This window comes from Rhineura floridana, chromosome 11 (genome assembly GCF_030035675.1).
Source record: "Rhineura floridana isolate rRhiFlo1 chromosome 11, rRhiFlo1.hap2, whole genome shotgun sequence".
Classification (NCBI taxonomy): Eukaryota; Metazoa; Chordata; class Lepidosauria; order Squamata; family Rhineuridae; genus Rhineura; species Rhineura floridana.
Genome location: NC_084490.1, coordinates 39,243,999 through 39,268,034, shown reverse-complemented (window position 1 = coordinate 39,268,034; position 24,036 = coordinate 39,243,999). Strand labels below are relative to the sequence as shown.

At 46.7% G+C, this 24,036-nt stretch overlaps 1 protein-coding gene across 2 annotated transcripts; it reads left to right on the top strand.

Annotated features, from left to right (window-relative positions):
• The first annotated feature begins 554 nt into the window (after positions 1–554).
• On the top strand, positions 555–22,713 carry NR1H2 (nuclear receptor subfamily 1 group H member 2). 2 transcript variants are annotated; one of them, XM_061589974.1, is made up of 10 exons: positions 555–666; positions 2,749–2,878; positions 6,972–7,049; positions 7,173–7,289; positions 8,281–8,550; positions 9,613–9,857; positions 12,134–12,313; positions 14,372–14,471; positions 19,974–20,182; positions 22,008–22,713. In XM_061589974.1, exons 3-10 carry the CDS (start codon positions 7,010–7,012, stop codon positions 22,152–22,154), a joined length of 1,308 nt encoding a protein of 435 aa, XP_061445958.1. In that variant the 5' UTR covers positions 555–666; positions 2,749–2,878; positions 6,972–7,009; the 3' UTR covers positions 22,155–22,713. The 2 variants fall into 2 exon arrangements, with proteins under 2 accessions (XP_061445958.1, XP_061445960.1); XM_061589976.1 differs by lacking the exon at positions 6,972–7,049.
• The last annotated feature ends 1,323 nt before the right edge of the window (positions 22,714–24,036 follow it).

Below are 24,036 nucleotides of genomic sequence, written 5' to 3'. Positions count from 1 at the left end.
AAAAACACATAAACCACTAAAAGAACAATTAGTAATAGCAGCAGCTGCAGTTGTGCCACCCTCCACCATGCTCTGGCTGGTAAGATAGGGGAATGAGTTTATTTATTTATTGTCCTTATATCCCACCTTTCTTCCAACGAGCTCAAGGTGGCGGACGTGACCTTCCCCCTCTTTTTGTAAACCTCCAAACCACCCTGTGAGGTGGTTAGACTGAGAGACAGTGACTGGCCCAAGGTCACCCAGCGACCTTCGTGGATGAGTGGGGATTTGAACCCTGCTTTCCCATGTCCTAGTCCAACACTAACCGCTACGCCACACTGGTGTATAAGTATAACTGAGTTATAGTTCGGCGGTTGGGGAGACGAACGTGAAATCATGGGTGAGGCTCAATCACATCATCATCTTACCGGGTGGCGAAACGAATGAAGGGGTGCATTTACTTGCCACTATTACCCATGGCCAAGGCGCCTTCCAAATCCCGGCTGAGCAGCGCACACAGACCGTGGCCAGTCGCGGGGAGGCGCCAGCCAAAGAAGGGGTGGTTTTCCAGGCTGGAAAGGGAAGTGACGCCTAGCAAAGGGTTCCCGGAAGCGCCTTGATCCTGTGTGCGAGAGAGTGTTTTCACTTTTTTATATAAGCAAGTGGAGGGGTTGCAGCAGGAGAGAGGTAAAGAAGGGGTTAGAACGTGGGGATGCGGCGGCGAGGTTTTGGGATGGCTCCGCTGGGAGGGGGCTGGGATCAGGGTCTCTGGACAGTCCCGCAGGTGCGTGGCTCCCCCTCCCCCGCAAAAAGGAGCCAACATCTGGGAAATAAAACTCCCTTTCCCCGCTCTCCTACACCAAGTGGAGGTGTAGGTCTCAGTCTTTCGTGCCCCGTCTACTGCGCAATCCTTTCCATGTTTACCCGGAGGTAACTCCCACTTGTGTCCGGTGGTGCTTTCTACTTAGGCTGGCAGCCTTGCTGAGAAGGTCGGAGTCCACCGAGGGTCCCTAATGATAACACTGCCATAGGTAGTAAAACTCGGTGGGGATGCCTGAAGGGTAAAGTCTCCCAAGCAGATGATGACGGGGGAAGGGCAGACTTCGCCTTTTAGATTTGCTCTCTGGAAGGGGTTAGCGGGGAGGATTTATACCATCTGCCCCGATTCCAGCTCTTACCTGATGCACCACTCGGAAAGTGGAAGAGGTACCGAAGTCCCCAACGAACTCCTCAGAGGCCCTGGGAAAAGGCAAATCGTTGTGCTGGGGAACGGCAGAGTCTTTCAGACTCTATGCAGAGGAGGGCCAGAGGCAACTAGAAGCTGACCCAGTGTGTGGCACCCCTTGGAACTAAATGCCTTTTTAAGTAGTAGCACAGGGGTTGAGAGACAGAGCTGTGGATCAAGAAATCCCCAGCTCAGATTTCACCACAAACTCACTAAGCAGCTTTAGGCAAGCAATGCACATCTGTAATGGGGTGGGGGGAGGAATAAGTGAGACCTGTAGCAAAATGTTGCAGTGTAAAGTCTTCTGCTTCCGATGCCAGCCATGCCTTCCTCCAAGGAACACACACACAGAGAGCTGTTTTTTGGCTCCCCCCCCAACAATCAGTCAGCCACTGAGCATGCTCGATCTTCATTGGGCTGTTTTAGGGTGGTTTTTTCCCCTAACAATTTTTATTTTTATTTTATTTTATTTGCATTTCTGCAAACCTTGAGGTTCCTTAAACTTGCTCAACTCTTTCTTTGGCTCCTGGATGATGCCATTTTGACTCGCTTCTGAAATTTGGAAATAGTGGGGATATTAGTAATGCTGGCTTTCTTTGCAGGGTTGTTGTAAGGATTGAAACTAGATAAGTCGTATGAAGAGCTTTGAATGCTTGAAAGTGCTATACAGCATGCAGGCTGCTTGGTCATTATGTAGTTAGGAAGCCTAAAGGCTACTCCCTTGCCCGCAGCAGTGACAGAGAGTGCACGAGGAGCACATATTAAAGATTCATACACTTTTACCCTCCACTTCAGCTTCCAATCAGACACTGTCACATATTGGAATAGTAATTCTGTGCAATATAGCAATATATGTACCTTTTAACCTGATTAACAGAATGAGATGTTTAAAATGTATTTTAAAAGGAAAGAATCTGCACTTTGATCCAGAGTAAGAGCCCCTAAAGATGTATACGCAGAGTCACATACCATGAATGAGTTTAACTTTTTGTGCATGCATTTGGAGAGTAGCAACATTTTTTCACCTTTACATCGGTGCATGTTAATGACTGGAATGATGGCTTCTCTTTGCGTATTGATTATGAACATAGGATCAAGGATGATAGTACAGACGGATTGTTTGGAAGTAAAATATGTGATCTTATGTGTTCCCTGAGATTCTCAGGGCCCCTATAGCTAGCCCAGAACTTTGAGTGTTTCATCTGATACATCTTCTGACACCATGAAAAGTCCCTAAAATGTGCCACTGAAAATGTAAGCAGCTAGCATGTCAAATAATGTAGTGGTCTTCAACTTTGGCTCCCCAGATGATGTTGGACTACAACTTCCATCATCCCGACTGTTGGCTATACTGGCTGGGGACGATGGGAGTTGTAGCCCAATAACATCTGGGGACCCAAAGTTGGAAGACCACTGAAGTAGTGTATGTTGGAGACGTGAGTGTCACTCTTTCTGGGATTACCACCCACCCACCCATCCTTCCCATGTAGAAAGCAAGGGAGAATGGGGAGGATTTGTTGATGCCTGTTTCCTTTCCCTTTCAGGTTGCATCCTGTCCCCAGGTCAGTAGTTTGGCCACCTGCCCTTCCTCTCCACTGCTGTGCTGCAGCCCCATAAGAAGCTCTAGTATGTGGCTGTCAAGTAGCTGAGTCTCTTCCCCACAGGGGAAGAAAGGTGAGATGGAGTTTGACGGCAACTGCCCCATATCTGTATTTTCTCATTGTACATGCGGGGAAAAGTGGGTGAGAGATATCTTGCTATCCTTCGGCCATTCAAAGGCCTGCAATAACAAATCTGCAAGGCACTTTAGGGAGAACATCACTCAGATTTGGATAGAGCTGGATACCACAGTTAGAGCAGGTCTAGTGGAGGCATCCAGAGCACTGTCTGTTCCATCTGTACTGGATCAGTTTCGATTTTTGCAGCCTGAGGATGTGGATAAGCTGCTTGAAGAAGTGCGGCTAATTACCTGCCCCCTTGATCTTTGCTCATCTTGACTTCTTATTGCTAGCTGGAGGGGGTTGATTAATGCTTCATTGGAGGAGTGGGAGGTACCATTTGCCTTGAAGGAAGCAGTGGTGCATCCCCTTCTTAAGAGGACCTCCCTGGACCCAGAAGTGTTAAACAACTGTTGCCCAATGGCAAGTATCCCCTTTTGGGCCATGGTGCTCGAGAAGGTGGCAGCAGTCCAGTTTCAGACATCCTTGGAGGAAACTGATTGCTTGGATCCATTCCAGTCTGGCTTCAGGCCTGGCCATGGCACCGAAACCGCCTTAGTCGCCCCAGCTGATAGCATTTGTTGGGAGAGATACAGGTGGAGTGTGACTCTTCTCATTCTTTTGTCATCAGGTTGACCATGGTGTCCTCCTGGAGCATCTCAGGGAGGTGAGGGTTGGGGGCACTGTGCTTCAGTGGTTCTGCTGCTATCTCCAGAGCTGCTTTCAAAAAGTGGTTATGGGAAGCTGCTGTTCGGCATCATGGGAGCCGTCTTGTGGTGTTCTGCAGGGTTCCATCTTGTCCCCCATGCTATTTAACATCTGTATGAAGCTGCTGAGAGCTGCCATCAGGAGATTTGGAGTAAGGTGTCATCAATATGCAGATGACAGCCAGCTCTGAATCAGGAGAGACAACTGAAGTGTTAGACCGGTGCTTGGAAGAGGAGATGGGCCAAATGTGGGCCAATAAACTGAGACTGAATCCTGAAAAAACAGAGGTGTTACGTGTCCCAAGTTCTCATGTCCAGGAGGTGGGGGGACAGCCTGTTCTGGACAGGGTTGCATTTCCCTGGAAGGAGCAGGTCCATAGCTTGGGATACTCCTGGATCCAACATTGTCAATGGAGGCTCAGTTGGCCTTAGTGGCTAGGAGTGTCTTTTTCCAGCTATGACTGATTTGCAAGCTATGGCCCTCTGTGGATGGGAATGACTTGGCCAATGTACTACATGCTCTGGTAACTTCCAGAATGAATTATGGGAAAGTGCTCTACATGGGTCTGCCCTTGAAGGTGACTCGAAAACTTCAGCTGGTCCAATATGCAGCAGCTAAATTACCGGCTGGGGTTCCATTTAGATCTCATATAACTCCTGTTTTAAAATAGCTGTATTGGTTGCCAGTTCGTTTCTGGGCGCAATTCAAGGTGCTCATATTAGCGTTTAAAGCTCCAAACAACTTAGGTCTCAAATATCTGAAAGAATGCCTCCTTCCCTACAGACCGTCTTATGTGTTATGATCAGCAGAGGGGGCCCTCTTGGTAGTTCCTCCACCCTCAGAAATTTGAGGGGGGGGGAGCTGGGAGAGGGCATTTTCTGTTGTAGCCCCTAAGTTGTGGAACTTCCTCCCCACAGAGGTTCATCTGGCAACTTCACTATACAGTTTTTGATGAATGGTGAAGATGCACTTCTTTACCTTGGCCTTTGACATCTGAAATGTATCGTTTTAGAAGCCACCCTATTTTTTTGTGATGACCTTTAAAAAGTTGTATAATAATAATAATAATAATAATAATAATAATAATAATAATAATAATAATAATATGCATGTATATATGTGTGTGTGTCAGTGAAAAGCTGGAAAAGATGAGTAAGGCAGTAGAAAAGAAGAAGCATGCTGAGCAGGAAGAAGTGGAACCAAAAGACAGCTAGCATTAGTGGAGAAAACAGAAATGCAATTAAAGGATGGGCAGATAGCATAACTGTTAGAAAGAGAGGCCACAATGTACTCTCCCTTCTTCCCATTTTGAGAACTCTTATAAATAAGATATCTTTTGAAGTTTTGCTGACCATTTTTGGGGTGTGATGAAAGCTCCAGAAGGTAAATGTATGAGGAGCGCCCTGAAAAATCTGTTGGGGTAGAAGGTAAGAGCATAAGAAGAGCCGTGACTCTGAGAAGCCCACAAGTGAAGCATTAAAGGCAACGGCTATCTCCAGCGGTTGCTCCCCTGTATATCAAGAGATATACCGTGCCCCAGAGTTCTAGTTTTATGGGCAATGAGAGCCAGTGTGATTAGAGTGTCAGACCAGGACCTGGGAGACCAGGGTTCAAATCCCCGCTCAGCCATGAAGCTCACTGGGTAATCTTGGGCCAGTCACTGTCTCTCAACATAACTCAACTCATAGGGTTGTTGTAAGGACAAAATGGAGAGGGGGAGAGCTATGTATGCCACCTAGAGCTCCTTGGAGGAAAGGTGGGATATATATGTAATAAATAAATAATCAGTCATAGCACGGCAGGAGGTAGGGTCAGCCCTACCATTAGGCAGAGAAAGATGGCCTCAGATGGCTGGTTTGGGATGTCATGCAAAGGCAGCAAAACTGTTGTTTATAATGTATTATTACACTTCTTGTTCCCAGGCAGTGGTCCTCAGGGGATTTTCCTGCCTCAGGTACCCAAATAACTTGATCAGACTTGGGCTACTGCAGACTTTGCATTGCAGAGGGGAGATGGTCCCATCTGCTGTGGTGCCTCAGGCAGCAAAATGTCTTGGGATGGCTTTCTCGGGGGTAGGCAGTAAGAGGCACTTTAGCCCCTCCTTGGGCATAGGAAGATAATGGGAAGCAGAGGCAAAGGTTGAACTGGCCTTTCCCTGCCCCTTTTGGAAAAAAGCTTATATCAGTGGTATCTTTCACCACATATGTTGAATTTGATATATACAATGGGACTGCCTTCAAGTCGATTCCGATGAATAGGGTTTTCAGGTAAGCGGTTTTCAGAGGTGGTTTACCATTGCCTTCCTCTGATGCTGAGAGGCAGTGACTGGCCCAAGGTCACCCAGTGAGCTTCATGGCTATGTGGGGATTCGAACCCTGGTCTCCCAGGTCGTACTCCAACACTCTAATCTCTATGCCACACTGGCTGTCTATATACACTCTCTCCATACTCTCTACATACAATAGGCCAGGATAAATGCTGGACATGTGAGACAAGGAGAGTGGATTTTTATGCACATATTTTGGGGCTGTCCTATTATTCAGACTTTTTGGAATACAGTCTGTAATGCTATGACAGAAATGCTAGGTTATTATATACTCCAGAGAGTTATTATTGGATATTTAAATAACATAATACCAGAAAGTGACTTTGAGGTAGCAATTAATTTGTTAACAGCTGCACAAATATTCAGAGCTCGAAACTGGGAAAAGGGTAATGTGCCATCTTTCATCGAATGGATTGTGGTCTGTTGGGATGATGATCAAATAACATATTTTAAGAGAATGCTAAGCTAATCAGCCAAATAGATTCATGGGTAAATATTCCTAATGTTCTGGAATGATAAAAAAACAAGATAATGTACAATCTTATGGCGCCCTCAGCTCATTGTAATCCCACATTTATGAAATTGAAGTATTATTGCATTGTACAAATTATTATTTAATAAAATTCTGTGAAAAAGAAATAAATGGGAGGAGGAGGAGGAGGACCATACTGCAGCACTCAGAGTTTCCACCATCGAGGTTAAGCGCCTCCCCCCACCCCCGATGCAACAGGAGGAAGTAAATGGTGGTGCTTTTTTCTCTTTCTCAGAGGGTTGGATGAGAAGTGGGGAGGCAATCCAATTGTGGGGAGGAGGAACTGTGTGTGTATGCAGAAGGTCCTAGATTCTGTCCCCAGCATCTCTGGGTAGGGCTGGGAATGTCCGCTGCTTCAAACCCTGGAGAGCTGCTGCCACTCAGGGTAGGCATTATTGAGCTAGACGGACCAATGTTGTGACTTGGTATAAGACAGCTTCCTATGTTAGCTGAGCTGCCTCTGTTTCGTCTGCCTGATTCCAGGCCTGGCTGTGCAATGCTGCTGTGGCTGACGCCCTGAGATGGCAAAAACGGGCACAGATGAACTTCAGTTACCACTGGGTAAGCCACCTACACGCACACCCTGCCTCCCAAACAGCCCACCAACGGAAGCTGGTTTTTCAGAGAATGTTTTAATTCTTTGTTCTCTCATCATTTCCTTCCTTTCCTCCCCCTCCATCACAGAAGAGCCCGCATCACCGGTCAAAGACGAGTGGTCGGAGGCAAGGCCAGAGTCTCAGAGCACTGTGAAAATTGAGGTGGTTTGCACAGACGATGGAGAGAGCTCTACGCACAGTGCGGGTGAGGGGGAGAAGAAAGAAGGGGGCTTTGGGCCCAGGCGCCAGCAGTCTTGAGTCGGCCTGGCAGGGGAATGGTTGTAAGGAAGGCTAAAAGATTTGCAGCAGTTGGGATTTGAGACTACAGTCTTTGTGTTTCTTCATTTGAAAGAGTCCCTCCCCCTCCTGATTTTCGATAAGACCTTTACAGACATGATTTTAAGAAGCTTTCACAAAACACAGCGTAAACAAATAATAATTCCAGCAGCTTTTCAGCCACAGTTTTGAAGGTGGTTTGTTTGAAAATAATCCAAGTTAATGATGACACAATGCTTGATGTAACTAATTTGTGGTTAATCAAATGCAGAAGTGAAAGACCCCAAATTCCTCCCCTCAGCCAACTGGGAGGAGGGGAATATGTGAGCCTGGGAGGAGGTGAGACTGGCTCACATCTCCCTAAATCAAGGAAGGGGAACCTGTGGCCCTCCGGATGTTGGTGGGCTACAACTCCCATCATCTCTGACAACTGGCCATGCTAACTGGGCTGATGGAAGTGGGCCCATTTGCACTATACTGTACATTTAAAGCAGTGTCATACCACTTTAAATAGTTTTAGGTTCCCCTAGAGAATCTTGGGAAATGTAGTTTGCTTAAAGAATGCTGAGAGTTGTTTGGAGATCCCCTACTTCCCTCAGAGAGCTACAATTCCCAGAGTGGTTTAACAATCAACCCTTCTTCCCAGGGAACTCTGGAAATTATAGCTCTGTGAGGGGAATAGTGGTCACAGTACCCTTAGCAGATGACAGTTCCCAAGATTATTTGGGGGGTGGCATGATATTGCTTTAAAATGTCTCCTGCAGATGGGGCCTAGGAGTCCAACAACATCTGGAGGGCCACAGGTTCCCCACACCTGCACTAAATTATAGCGTTGCATGATGCCTCAATGCAGCCTTTGTAATCAAGAATTGAGGGGAAGGGCCCCACAATTCTCTCAGTCACATTTCTTCCCCCTGCAGCTGAGGAGCCAGCCCGCAAGCGCAAGAAGGGCCCTGCCCCAAAGATGTTGGGCGATGAAGTGTGCAGTGTGTGTGGGGACAAGGCCTCAGGATTCCACTACAACGTTCTCAGCTGCGAGGGCTGCAAAGGCTTCTTCCGGCGCAGTGTCATCAAGGGGGCACAGTATACCTGCAAGGGCAGTGGGCAGTGCCATATGGACATGTACATGCGCCGAAAGTGCCAAGAGTGCCGTTTGAAGAAGTGCCGGCAGGCAGGCATGCGAGAGGAGTGTGAGTACCAGTAAGAAGAGACAGGGCTGGGGTCCGGGGTTTGCTTGGGGCCCAACAAAAGGAATTTGTTTGCTTGCTTTGTTTGTTCTAGAGATTTATATCCCACCTTTCCACTATAATAGCTTTCTGGGCGGTTTACAAATTCCAGATTAAGTTTGCAATTGTGGATCAACAAATCTTGGTAGCCAGTCAAAATTTGTTCTCATTTGACTACCCTCTTCAGTTTCACTCCAGAGGGAAGGGGACAGAGTCTTCTGACATCATGTTGAGCTTCTGACATAACTGGGGCTGGAGGGTGTATCAGTGAACCCTTGCCCTCCTCCACAGCTGAGGAGAGGGATGGGGGCTTAGTCTGCATTGTGCTAAGTCTCAGACATTCAAGAAGTTGGAAGAAGTCTTGTGGCTCTCTGAAGCTCAGTGCAGCATCAAGGAAAGTTCTTGCCATTCTCCTGGGCTTCCTAAATCATCCTGTATTGCCAGAAAGTCCTGCGGCCCTGGCAGACAGTTAAGGGCTGCCCTCAAGCCTGTGCTCTCACTAGAGCAAAAGAGGTACTTGCCACTCACGAACTGGTAAGGGTATTTGTAGATCCTTGATTGCCTCAGTAAATAATAAAAATGCTGGTGATAGACCAAGTGGTAAAAGCAGATTAAAATAATATGGAGCAGGGATGGGGAACCCGTGTCCCTCCAGATGTTGCTGAACTATAACTCCCATCATCCCTGACCATTGGCCAGGCTGGTTGGAGCTCATGGGATTTGGAGTCCAACAGCATCTAGAGGGATGCAGGTTCCCCATCCTGGATTTAGAGAAACCAGATTTAGAGAAACCAAAACAAGACACAGCAAAAAACAGTTGGGCGAATGGGGTAGACTTGTCTTAGTGTCTAAGAGAGAGCAATGATGACAAGAGGCAAATTCCAGGGAGGAATTCCACATCCAGGGAATATCATGCTGCAGAGGATTGGGTGGGTGGTGCTGGTGTAGCAGGAACTCTTGAGATAATGCCACTGTGCTGTGATCCCATCCCATCTTGCTGACCCCTTCCCTCCCTCTTCTCTCTAGGTGTTTTGTCGGAAGAGCAGATCCATAAGAAGAAGATCCGTAAACAACAGGAGGGAGAAGGGGCATCAGGAGGGGAGGGGGGTGGAGGCGAGGTCCTCCGAGTACCACCTCTGCCCTGTGATCCTGCTTTGCCCCAGCCTGAGCCGGCTCCCCTCACGCCCCAGCAGGAGGGCATGATCCGGCAGTTGGTAGCAGCACAACAGCAATGCAACAAGAGGAGCTTCAGCGACCAGCCCAAAGTCACGGTAATCACAGGCAATGTTAGAAATGAGAGGATGTCTGTGCAAAATATACCAGAGATATGATGTTCAGGCTTGGTTTATATCTCTTCACTGCTCAGAATACTATTTATATTTCTAGCCCAGTTTTACTCCTGAAACCCTGAATGTTGCACTCACCTCCTTAATGTAAGCCATGTGGTACACGGCCAGGACCTACTGCGTCTTCCAGAGAGCCCTAGAGTCCAGGAAAAGTAGAGAAAGCTGTTCTAGAGGATTTTTTCTAGAAAGTGGTTCCATCCAATAGCTGAGTGTTTAGCCCAGTTCTCGTGCAACACTAAACCATACTTTGGGGTTTCAGGACTAGCTGCAGCAAGCCTTGAACTTGTGCATTCCCTTGCCCTTTGGTGCAGCCATGAGGAGGAGATTAACCACCATTTAGGGTTAAGTCTGAACCCTAAACTGCAGGTAATCTTAATTATGGTTTGTGAGAACAAGCCAGTTTCATAAACTATGGCTTGAAGGAGGTTTGTTTCCACTGACCATAGTTTGTTTAACCACAGTTTGTCTGCATTTGGATGTTGCTACAAGCTGTGGTTACTCTAGATGGGAGCAAAAACTTCCAAATGCCTCCTCATGACCGCTCTGGAGGAAATGGGGGAGCATGCAAACCCAAGGCTCACTGTGGCTTGTATTTGTAACATGCAGATGCAGCCTCGGTGTCAAGCTAGGGCAGGAGCATGGCCTATACATAACTACATAGGGGATGGAACCATTGAAGTAGTTTGGAACCCTTCATAAACGAATTTGAAGGATCAGCGCACACACAGCTGCTTTTTCATGGTTACTATCATGCACATATATCCACCCTGACTTATCTTGTCTGGCACAATATGGATCTCTCTGTCTCTCTATTTGCATGTGCCTCCACAAAGACCAGCCTTGTATTTAACAACTTGCCTGGTCACCTTAGGTGACCAGGAATCCTATGCAGGTGAGTGAGAGGGGTCCCATTAGCTCATAGTTTCTATGGATTGCTGCAATGTAAGACAAGTCTGTTCTTTCACAGCCAGCATAAAAATGCTGCAGGCCAACAGAAGGCTGGATCACTCTATCCTTCCTCCAATACTGTAGTCTGCTTGGTAGAAGGCCATTTTTACTAGCCTACAAAGAAGCTAGCAACCTGCATTTCCATGCTGGCCACTGAGGTCGACTTTCCCTCTTCTCTATCCGCGGCCAGCGTGGAAACACAGGCTACTAAAAATATTGCTGGCTAGTTACTTGTATGGCCTTCAGGCTTCCATAGGTCTCCCAGACATACTTGCCCTCCCTGGAATTCCCACTTTCCCCCAGTCTTGACCCAGAAGGGCTCTTTTCCTCTCCCAGCTCCAATGCATCCTTCCCTGCAAGTCATGTTCCCTGCTCCAGTGCAGACCCCCATTCCCCTCATTGCTCATGGCCACACCTGGTGACAGGTGCTTTCAAACGGATCATGGATTAGCACTGAATCAAGGTTATGTGTGAGAGAGAAACAACACTTTTTGGAAACAAGGGACGTGGGGTGGGATTTTCTGTTTCCCACCAACCCTTCTTGCCGCTCCGGACTTTAGCAAAGGAAGCAGTGTGGGGCAGGGGGATAGTAAGTCCTGCTGAGGCTCTGACAGTGGAGCGGGTCTATGAGTTTCAAGGACGTGGGGACAGCTAGGTGTTCTGGAAGGTGTGGGGATGAGGTTCAGTCTGCTGGTGTTGGAGTTTATGAGAAGCCAAGAAGCTGATCTCTCAGCAGAACTGCATCCTTGAACATTAAAGGATGCACCTTGTGGGAGAGGGGCTCCTTGATCTTTCAAAGGGGAGAGGGATCAGGGGGGATTCTTGGAGCCCAGATGTTTACATTTGCAATCTATTTCATTCCATGACCCCCCATCTTCCCTTCTTCCTCTCCCCCCCCCCGCACAAGGGTTATTGTCTTGAATGAGGAGGAAAATGTACTCAGAAGGGGCTCCCCTGCTGGGTACGTGGGGATCACAGTAATCCTGGTGGTTGAGAATGACTAGGGGATTAGGAGACCACGGGAAGTCTCCTGGATCTTGTTTGGAAGGGATCCCAGGCTTTTGTCACTGGATTTGATTCCACCTTGTTGATTACAGGGCTTGGGTAAGAGATGGTGAGGTATGGAGGTGAGAGGAGGCCTTGGGATTGTGCCAGTGAAGGCTGTGCAGTGCTAAGTGTCTTCTGCCCTAGGCCAACCTCATTCTCCTTTCCATTCTCCTTATGTGTCTCTCGGATTTTCCGCCATTCACCAGCCCTGGCCTATGGGTAGTGATCCCAACAGCCGGGAGGCACGCCAGCAGCGGTTTGCCCATTTCACGGAACTGGCCATCATCTCGGTGCAGGAGATTGTGGACTTTGCCAAGCAGGTGCCGGGCTTCTTGCAGCTCTCTCGGGAGGACCAGATTGCGCTACTCAAGGCCTCCACCATCGAGGTGAGCAAGTGTGGGAAGGAGTATCTTTGTTTCTCCCAATGCATCACTTAATAACGTTGAGTCCAAAGTAGCTTAGAAGTTTTACTTGCAGTCCCAGAACTGTCAATGCTCTTTGTGTAGTCCAGGATGCTCACAAGAACTGCTGGATCCTGTAGCAGTGAAAAACATGGAAGCCAAATCTCTGTAGGTGAGCACGTGCTTTGCGTTTAGAAGGCTCCAAGTTCAATGCCTGGCATTTCCCACTAAAAAGGAGCAGGTAGTGAGTGACAGGAAAGAAATTTCTGCCTGACACCTTGGAGGGCTGCTACTAACCAGAGCAGACAACACCGGGGCCAAATCTTCTCCTCTAATATAAGGCAGGTTCCTGCATTCCTAACCTTACAGCAGCAGGCATGCTGCTTCCAAAGGGAACCAAGGGGTAAAATTCTAGTGTGAAAGCAATCTGAGAGTAATTGCAGAGTGTTGGTGAAACAAAAGGTCTGATTTCTCACTGAGGTGAGAAACCACTGATGATGGGCTTAGCATGTTGCAGGTTGGCATGCTCACATGATTGAGTTCCAGGGGGAAAAACACACATAGAAAACTAACATTTCAAGGAGAAGTGTTCTAGCTTAGCGCTGAAATGCTTTCTGAATGCATTGATTTTTTATTATTATTTTAGTGGAGGAGAATTCAGTCTGGTGAATTTGAACTGGTACAACCCATGCACATGGTTGCCACCTCAGTGAGAGCAAGAACTTACTCTAAAGTTATTGGAACAGAATGGCTGCCTTTGGCGTTGTGCTACACCATAGTTTAGCATGATAAGTATGAGCTGCACTGAGCCTTGGAGCCTCTCCTACTCCGGTGCAGCTATGAGAAGGAGTTTGGAAGCTTTTGCTTCCTTTTTGTGCTAAACTGCAGCTTGTTGTGTTGTTGAAACTGCCACACTGTAGTTAATGTTAATTTTGGTTTGTTTAAAAGAAGCCAACTTCAAACCATGGGTTATGTAGCTGGCTTTTTAAACAAACCGTAGTTAACATGAACTGCTGAAGAAGGTTAGGATGACACGCTAAACTGTGAATATGGAAAAGGGAAGCAACAGCTTCCAAACTCTGTGCAGCCACATCGGAGGGGAGGGAAGAGTGCACAAGCCCAAGGTTTTCTTCTTGTCTTGCTAAACGGTGGTTTAGCACAGTGTTGGAATATAGCCAATGTGAACAGTTGTTTGTGTTTGATATTTATTTTTACTGTTTTTATTGGGTTGGTTCCAGACTGAGTTGGTAGATTCAAGGGACTCTGTTAATGATGGCTTACTGAGCAACCTAAGTCAGGGGGAAACGGTGGAAGGGGAGCTGACAAGAAGATCTGTGGCATCCAATTGCCATTTGGGAACTTGCGGGCTGGCTGAACGTTGGCTCAGCCAGGAGGTGCACTCGGAGACTGCAAAGTAAAAGCTGGCTGTCACAAATACCCCTACTGGAGAGTAAGCACTCAGGACCTGCAAGAGCACTCTGAACATGAGTTGGATATGGCCTGTTTCCTCCCTTGGCCCCCCTCTGATACGCCCCTGGAACACCCTTGTTTGAGGCCTTATGCTGGCTGGCCTTACGCTGGCTGGGCTTCCCTGGTGGACTCCTGGCTGAGCCAGGATGAGGAGCTTCTGCAGGAACCTGCTGGCTCAGCCGGGGGTCCATCATATAGTATCCAACTCCCATCAGGCCAGCATAAATAGCATTTGGATTTTGCACCCTTAATTTTAAGTCCCATTTATTTCAGTGTGAACTGAGTTCAACCGGACCAAACCACTTTATTATTGTGTTATTTTAATTACATTGTATATTGCTTCTGCTAGCACCTTGGCCATCCACATGTGGAAAAGGAGTGGGATATATCCATTTTGTAAAAGATTTTGTAAAAGATGAAATGAGAAAGAGAGTGAGTTTAAATTTGGTCAGGGGAAAAAAGATGTGCAGACTGTATGTGGCATAGTCAATCAATCTATAAATGTGTGCACCACACATGTTGGGCAGCTTGTTAAGAGAGGGGTACAACTTCACACTCAGCCTGCCTCCACAGATCATGCTGTTGGAGACAGCAAGACGCTATAACCACGAGACCCAATGCATCACGTTTCTTAAAGATTTCACCTACAGCAAGGACGACTTTCACCGTGCAGGTGAGATGGGAATGCAGAGGGAGAAAAGGTATTGTGGAGTGGGAGGGGCTCTTTTCAGAAAATTCTCTCCCTTGGTGCAGCAGGCCAGAGGATTCTGGTGATTAAAAATCCGGAAGGAAGACCAATATCTTTAAGGGTGTATAAGCATTTCTCTCTGAGTTCACAAATAAAGGACATATCCAGGTCTTACATTTGATTACGCTCATATGGCCAGGGTCTGTTCTCGTATGGTGCATTAAGCTCTCCAATTCAGAACAGCTACTAAAAAAAAGAGAGCCTTTTTTTAAAAAAAGTGTACTTAAAGAAAAACATGTAGCCTTCCTAAGAAGGGTTGCTCCACCACCTTATATACTGGGTTTTCCCCTCTCTCTATATATCGATTGATCGATTGATAGAATGATAAAAACAAATTTAATACATAAATATATACTTTTAATGTTTGCCCTTGTTTTTACTTTGGCAAAGGCTATAAATAAGCACACAGAGGGAGAAAGCCCCATCAGTTTCCTCTTCCAGGGTGAGATGAGCAAAGCTCCAGGCTCTTTCTAAGCACAGAGCTAGTGAGAAAATGAGAGGGCAGCATCGCATCCAAAGTGTTTGAACAGAGTTCCAACTCCCCACCCAAAAGAATCTTCTTGCCAGCACTGGTTTTGCAGTGAGATTGGCAAAGCTTTGGCAGACTTGTCAAGGACAGAATTGGTATCTAGGATGGAAATAGCAGGTGCGTTCTTTTTCTTCCAAATTTTCTCCATAGATTTGAAAGTTAAAGGTTTTGTGGTATGGGGAAGTAGGGCTTTTTCTATTTTCTTTAAATGCCATTTTGAGGATTCTAATATGAAATTGAGGAAGCATCCAAACTAGGAAATGTGGTAGTAATGGGTGACTTCAACTACCCAGACATAAACTGGCCGCATATGTGTTCCAGTCATGACAAAGAAGCAAAATTTCTAGATATTCTAAATGACTATTCCCTAGACCAGTTGGTCATGGAACCGACCAGAGGGACGGCAACCCTGGACTTAATCCTCAGTGGGGACCGGGACCTGGTGCGAGATGTAAGTGTTGTTAAACTGATTGGGAGCAGTGACCATAGTGCTATTAAATTAAACATACATGTAAATGGCCAATTGCCAAGAAAATCCAACACGGTCACATTTGACTTCAAAAGAGGAAACTTCACAAAAATGAGGGGATTGGTAAAAAGAAAGCTGAAAAACAAAGTCCAGAGGGTCACATCACTCGAAAATGCTTGGAAGTTGTTTGGAAACACTATATTAGAAGCTCAACTGGAGTGCGTACCGCAGATCAGAAAAGGTACCGCCAGGGCCAAGAAGATGCCAGCATGGTTAACGAGCAAAGTCAAGGAAGCTCTTAGAGGCAAAAAGTCTTCCTTCACAAAATGGAAGTCTTGTCCGAATGAAGAAAATAAAAAAGAACACAAACTCTGGCAAAAGAAATGCAAGAAGACAATAAGGGATGCTAAAAAAGAATTTGAGGAGCACATTGCTAAGAACATAAAAACCAACAACAAAAAATTCTATAAATACATTCAAAGCAGGAGACCATGTAGGGAGGCGATTGGACCCTTGGATGATAAGGGAGTCAAAGGTGTACTAAAGAACGATAAGGAGATTGCAGAGAAGCTAAATGAATTCTTTGCATCTGTCTTCACAGTGGAAGATATAGGGCAGATCCCTGAACGTGAACTAACATTTGCAGGAAGGGATTCTGAGGAACTGAGACAAATAGTGGTAACGAGAGAGGAAGTTCTAGGCTTAATGGACAATATAAAAACTGACAAATCACCAGGCCCGGATGGCATCCACCCGAGAGTTCTCAAAGAACTCAAATGTGAAATTGCTGATCTGCTAACTAAAATATGTAACTTGTCCCTCGGTTCCTCCTCCGTGCCTGAGGACTGGAAAGTGGCAAATGTGATGCCAATCTTCAAAAAGGGATCCAGAGGGGATCCCGGAAATTACAGGCCAGTTAGCTTAACTTCTGTCCCTGGAAAACTGGTAGAAGTATTATTAAAACTAGATTAACTAAGCACATAGAAGAACAAGCCTTGCTGAAGCAGAGCCAGCATGGCTTCTGCAAGGGAAAGTCCTGTCTCAGTAACCTACTAGAATTCTTTGAGAGTGTCAACAAGCATATAGATAGAGGTGATCCAGTGGACATAGTGTACTTAGACTTTCAAAAAGCTTTTGACAAGGTACCTCATGAAAGACTTCTGAGGAAGCTTAGCAGTCATGGAATAAGAGGAGAGGTCCTCTTGTGGATAAGGAATTGGTTAAGAAGCAGAAAGCAGAGAGTAGGAATAAACGGACAGTTCTCCCAATGGAGGGCTGTAGAAAGTGGAGTCCCTCAAGGATTGGTATTGGGACCTGTACTTTTCAACTTGTTCATTAACGACCTAGAATTAGGAGTGAGCAGTGAAGTGGCCAAGTTTGCTGACGACACTAAATTGTTCAGGGTTGTTAAAACAAAAAGGGATTGCGAAGAGCTCCAAAAAGACCTCTCCAAACTGAGTGAATGGGCAGAAAAATGGCAAATGCAATTCAATATAAACAAGTGTAAAATTATGCATATTGGAGCAAAAAATCTGAATTTCACATATACGCTCATAGGGTCTGAACTGGCGGTGACAGACCAGGAGAGAGACCTTGGGGTGTAGTGGACAGCACGATGAAAATGTCGACCCAGTGTGCGGCAGCTGTGTAAAAGGCAAATTCCATGCTAGCGATCATTAGGAAAGGTATTGAAAATAAAACAGCCGATATCATAATGCTGTTGTATAAATCTATGGTGCGGCCGCATTTGGAATACTGTGTACAGTTCTGGTCGCCTCATCTCAAAAAGGATATTATAGAGTTGGAAAAGGCTCAGAAGAGGGCAACCAGAATGATCAAGGGGATGGAGCGACTCCCTTACGAGGAAAGGTTGCAGCATTTGGGGCTCTTTAGTTTAGAGAAAAGGCGGGTCAGAGGAGACATGATAGAAGTGTATAAAATTATGCATGGCATTGAGAAAGTGGATAGAGAAAAGTTCTTCTCCCTCTCTCATAATACTAGAACTCGTGGACATTCAAAGAAGCTGAATGTTGGAAGATTCAGGACAGACAAAAGGAAGTACTTCTTTACTCAGCGCATAGTTAAACTATGGAATTTGCTCTCACAAGATGCAGTAATGGCCACCATCTTGGACGGCTTTAAAAGAAGATTAGACCAATTCATGGAGGACAGGGCTATCAATGGCTACTAGCCATGATGGCTGTGCTGTGCCACCCTAGTCAGAGGCAGCATGCTTCTGAAAACCAGTTGCCGGAAGCCTCAGGAGGGGAGAGTGTTCTTGCACTCGGGTCCTGCTTGCGGGCTTCCCCCAGGCACCTGGTTGGCCACTGTGAGAACAGGATGCTGGACTAGATGGGCCACTGGCCTGATCCAGCAGGCTCTTCTTATGTTCTTATGTTCTAATGTTCTTAATATGGATCCAAGGTGACCCATTTGTTTGCCTTGGGGGATGAAGAAACTGGGTCTTAGTCTGCTTTGCAGGTGATTCACGCCATTTATCCCTTCAGGCATCAACAATTATCTCTTATACATGTCAAGTGAAAGGGCATCATAGTGACTCCTGGCTTGCCGTGGCATATCTGATGAGAATTTGCATTCATTTATAGCTGCCTTTCTGCCCCACTGACAGGGAGCCACCAGCCACCACTGCTTTGACACCATAAATGCTTTAATGCTCAGGCCCAGGATTTGTATAGGACAGTCTCTTTGCACACCAGTCTGTCTGCTCCCGTAGATTTGTCAAGGAATCCCTTCTCTGCATCCTTGTGATGACCAAGGCACGGGTAGCTGCAGTGTGGGAGAGAGCCTTTTGTATGGCTGTGCTCAGGTTGTGGCATTCCCTACTTCTGAAGGTCTATTTGTCCCCCTCTCTCTTTGCCTTCTGCCGGCAGGCATTGCACCAGCCAGGTTCTTGTGTGTGGCTGAACCCAGCCTTGTAAATAAGTCCACAAGAGTTACTGCCAGATTTTTTTACTAGCCTGCTGGGGGCTAGCAGAGCACAGACAGAGTGCTCTGTCTTTCCTGCAGCAGTCTGATGTGTTTCTATGCAGAGGAGGGGGGCTGCCTTCCTCTCACAGTCTGCTTGATTTCTATGCCGGGCATAGAAAAACGTCAGAGCACTCCTTCACCAACCCGCTGATTCACTTACATGCAATTGCATGTATTCCTTTCTATGCATTTCCTGGTCACCTGCAGGCTGCAGCTACCAGATGGATGCTTACAAACAAGGCTGCCATAACTCCTGTGTTCTTAGACTAGTTTTATCTGCTGTGCCAATCTCTCTTTTCTTTTTTGTTACTACTTTATTATTTTGTTAGTTTCTGTTGGATAGCGATGTTTTTCTGTATTTGCATCTGCCCTGAGTGCAGCAACACAGTGGAAGGGCAGGATATAAACCGTTTAATATCTTTATCTCCCAGATCCTTCTGACCCCCATTCCCTGCTGGCCTCATTTCCCCTGTGGGTGGAGCCACCCACCTGACAGTCACCTGACATCACAGTGACGTTGGATGATCCATTTTCACCTGCACTGGTGCTTGCAAAGCACAATGCACAAGGCTTTGCAAGCCACGATGATTAGCTGACTGTCAGGTCTTGCAAAGCGCCATGCATGGGGCTGTGCACAGAGCTTTTCAGGTGCTGCTGATCAGTGGTGCCTGCCACCCCCCTTTTTTTGGCCCAGGTGTGTCTTTACCTGTCTACACCTGACAATGGTGTCAAGAGTAGGCCATGTGGCCGTATCTTGGTCCAAATGGCCTCGCAGACCAAATGGGTTGTACAGGCTGGAGTTTCTTTTTTCTTTTCTTCAATTTTATTTTAATTCATTTACACAAATACAGGCACAACCAATAAAAAATAAATATTCATTTTTAAAAAATAAAGCATTGACAAATCAGGAGATAAAGGACTAAAGGGGAAAAATTAGACAGGAAAATACCAAAAAACAGAGGAGGAGAGAAAAGGAAGAAATAATATAAATTATTATTACAGCGTTCCTAACAATATATGCAGTTGCACATTCTCTTGTATTTTGTTAGATCAATATACAACAAAAGGGAACCATCTCTCAATAAAATAATTATCTCTTGCTGTCCCTCTCTCACTCTGACTATATTGGTTCATTTCACAATTAAAACATTCTCCTGTAATTTTGTGATCCAGTGTAGGGAGATTTATCTTTTTTCCAGTGTTGGCTTATTGTCAGCTGAAGCACTGGTCAAAAAGTAGGTTACCATTTCTCTGTCCTCTGCTAATATGTAATCCCTTATGTATCCTAAGAATACAGGTCAGAGGTTCTTTACTGCAATTTTAAATAAATAAACAAAAAGAATGATAAATGTGCATGTCTCTGTGTGGCGAGTGAGATGCATCTGTTCTCTTTCCCTGACACTCTGGCTTCCGTTCCCACTGCCCCACTCCCTACAATCAGGTCTGCAGGTTGAGTTCATCAACCCCATCTTTGAGTTCTCCCGGGCCATGCGACAGCTCCAGCTGGATGATGCCGAGTACGCCCTCCTCATTGCTATCAACATCTTCTCAGCGGACCGGCCAAACGTGCAGGACCACGGCCTAGTGGAGGCCCTGCAGCAGCCCTACATCGAGGCTCTCAGTTCTTACATCCGCCTCCACCGCCCACAGGTGTCTGGGTGGGGCAGAAAAGTAGGGCAGTGAATTTAGAGGGCGTGCGGGCAGGCAGGCGATCTAGGAAATCATTTTCACAGGGCCGGTGGGTGGATGAGGTGTGTGTGAGAGGGGCAGGTGCAGAGTAACATTCCTCTGAGGTTTGAGACCCAAAGGGAAAAAATCTTTGACAGAATTTGCCGTTAGGGTGCAAAACTACATTTGGCCTCAGCCAATCTTACTACAAGAATTCCCTGCCAATTTAAAGAGAGAATCCTGAGCCTGAAGCCTTTTATCCTTCCCACTCGAAAATCAGGCAGGGTTGGGAGAAAATCCTAACTCAACTCAAACTGCTTCCTCCCCTTCAGCTGCAGAGAAGAAAAACCTCCCAGTCTAGCTTAGTTGTGTCTCCTCTGACTGGTAGCAACTCTCCAGGGTTTCAAGCAGAGGCTTTTCCCAGCCCTACCTGGTGACACCAGGGACTGAACCTGGGACCTTCTGCATGCAGAGCAGATGCTCTTCCACTGAGCTGCGGTCCTTCCCTTTCAAAAGACCTATAGTAACAGCAGTTCTGCTTAACTGGGATGAGGTCTGCATCAAATTAAACTTTTACTGGGGTACAAGCTTATGCTCCACATTAGGGTTTACTCCCAAGTAAGTATATTTAGGATTGTCGTGTTACTTGGGTGTAGGCTCCATTGAATTTGATGGCATTGACTGCCTGAGTAAAGATGTGTGTTCATTGAGTCACCTATTTGTTAAACAGATTACGTTTTAGGGACTTGACTGGCCGGAGTCCATAATGGGTGAAGCCAAATTTTAATTGGTGAGCTTATGATTCAATGCACTCTCTAGCACCCAGTTATTTTTAAATTATTTGAAAGGCAATGGTTATGTTGGCAGTATTAAGCAGGTGCATAGGGTGTCCAACTGCATCCAAACATAGTCAAAAACCAGCTCCTTGATCTCAGGAACCATCATGCAAAATTTGGTTAAAAAATCAGTGCAGTCTTGAATGGTTCAGTCCGCCATCTTGATTCAAAATGGCATCCAACTGCATCCAAGCATAGCTGAAAACATGCTCCCACTCGTAGAAACACCATGTAAAATTTGGTTTCTGATACCTTAAGAGGTGTCAAAATGCACAGCAAACAAACGACTTTCCAAAATGGATCTGCAACTATAATCCCAGAGCTCCCTGTTTTTGGCTGACGACACCTAAGGACAGAAACCTTGTCGTTCTTTTCCGACTTGGTGAAAGGAAAAGTTCCCACTTCCCTGAGTCCTAACCCTATTGTACTAGGTGACAGGTGAGGTTTGGGGCTGACTGCCACCCCTGAATAACATTTTATAGCATTTTTGTGAGGGGGTGGAGTGGAGAGTGGGCATGTGGAAAACGGTCAGTTTCCCTTTCTTCTTGAAGCATCCCTGCATAGTGCAGTGAGAGGAGGGTTTTACCATCATAACGCACATCCTTCCCCCACTCCACTGGGTAGGGACCTGTGTAGGCCAATTCCCACTTTTACCTTCAGCTGCCCCCCACCACTCCATCAACTGTCATCTCAATATTCCATCACCTAGGAAGCTCACGGGTCCTTGTCAGGCTGGTTGTTGTTGTTGTTGTTGAGGTGAGGAGAGTATCTCTTTTATCTTTTTAACTTACATATTTCTGAGAACCTTGGGGGTCCCCTGAGCTTGTAGGAACCACTGCCTTATTTTTGGCATAGCCCTGCTTTGCTTCCAGACTGACAGCCAGCAGCAGTGCCTGAGTTTAAATTGTTCCCTCTGATGGCAAATGTGCGTGATGGGAGTGCCTGACACTTTCCTCCCCTCATTTCCTCAGGACCATCTGATGTTCCCACGCATGCTGATGAAGCTGGTGAGCCTACGGACCTTGAGCAGCGTGCACTCTGAGCAGGTCTTTGCTTTGCGGCTTCAAGACAAGAAACTTCCACCACTTCTCTCTGAGATATGGGATGTACACGAGTAGACGTTTTGAGGAGGGGGTGGATGGGGGAGGATACAGACCTCCCTCCCTCCCTCTCTATTGCTCTCTCTCACACACACGCACACTTTTCTCTCTAAGCCCCGGGAGACGTGGTATCCTTCTAAGGAGTCTTTGAACCTCAGCATTAAGACTTGTAACTGATGGACTATGATCCCACCAGAGGAACTTCATCAAGGGGGTTTACTAAGCACTTTCCTCCCAATTCCCCTTCTACTTGTATTCCCTCCGATGCTTGCCTCCCCTCAGTTCTGGTTTTGGGGAGGTGTCAGTCACGATTGTGCTTTTTGTGTGTGTGGTGGTGGGGAAGTGCAAAGGAGCTTCTCCCCAAAGACTTATTCCTCCTGGTAATGAAAAATGAACATCACACTCGCTCACACATACACACACACAAAATACCATGTGGCATTATAGGTTGACAGTACCCACATGTGCCCCACGAGGGAGAGGAAAGTATTGCAGTGGGAAAGGGAGAGGGGTTTGCCATATGCCTAGTATGTGGGGCAGATGCCCAGACAAAATAAACTCAATCATGACAAACCAAGCATCTGGCCTGGTGTCAACAGTACGTATGAAAGGAAAACAACTAGAATTTGGGGATATTTGAGGGATGGGTTGAAAGCAGAAGCCTGGAGCGTGTCACACAGTAAGGAAGGGAGGGTTATTAATGATTTTGATCAGAGATTAGATCAGTTCATGGAGAATAAGACTATGTTATACCTCTACTGCCAGAAGCAGTATGCCTCTGAATCCCGGTTGCTGGGAGTTGCAAGTTGTCCTGTTCAGAGCGGGATTCACGAGGCTGAGACGAGGGTGCAATCAATTCTTGTTTTATTAAAGTAATCGATACATCAAAGGCAGCACGCCTCATAGGAAACCCTATGCTAACTCACTACAATTTCCTAACTACACTCTAGACATGCTCTGCAACGTGTGGAAGGAGTTGATTCAGTGCCCAATTCTGAACATGGCAGACTTAAATAGGTCTTCGAGCATAACCTCTCACTCCTGCGCACACACGCCCTCTGCCCCGAATGCTTCTCCAGATGTCGTGTGTGCGGTGAAGGGGGGGGAACATCCAAAGCCTCATCGGACAGAACAGGTTCCTTATCAGCAGGCTGGGGAGCAGTGGGCGGGAAAGCGTCGGACGTCTCTAGGACCCTGCTTGTTGAAGGAGGAGTTACTGCTTTCTCAGGAGCATCCCTTAACGGTCCCGGGGGGTGTGCTTGGAGGCTGAGGGCTGTCTTCTCGGAGGGCAGGGCTATCCGTGGGAACTGACGGGGCAGCAAGCTCACTCTCCTCCTCAAGGTCAGGACTAGCCTTAACAACAACTGGAACGTCCATGCTTTCTAACTGCTGTGGAGCCTGAAACTCATGACTTCCCTCTCCCCGCTCCTCATGAGAGGGCCTGGGCTCAACACAAGTGGGGAGAGCACCGTTGTACTCAGGGTCTGCTTGCGGGCTTCCCGTAAACATCTGGTTGGCCACTGTGAGAACAGGAAGGCAGACTAAATGGGTCTTTGGCCTGATCCAGCAGCCAGGTTCTTCTAAATAGTAGGAGTCTTGTAGACTGAGGAGAATTGGAGCATGCTTTGATACGTGGTGGGAGTAAAGTGCTCCGTTGGAGTAGCAGGCCGGAAGGGTTTTCTAGGCGCTATAGAGAACTAATTGGCGCAGAGAGAGGAAATGTTAGTGTGTAGTGGTTAGAGTCATGGGCTAAGGCTGGTGGGACTTGGGTTCAAATCTTCACTTAGTCATGAGGCTCACTGGGTGACACTTGAGACAGTAATCATCTCTCAGCCTAACCTTCCTCACAGGTTTATTGTGAATATGAAATGCGGGGAGGGGGGGAGGGAAGAACCCTATG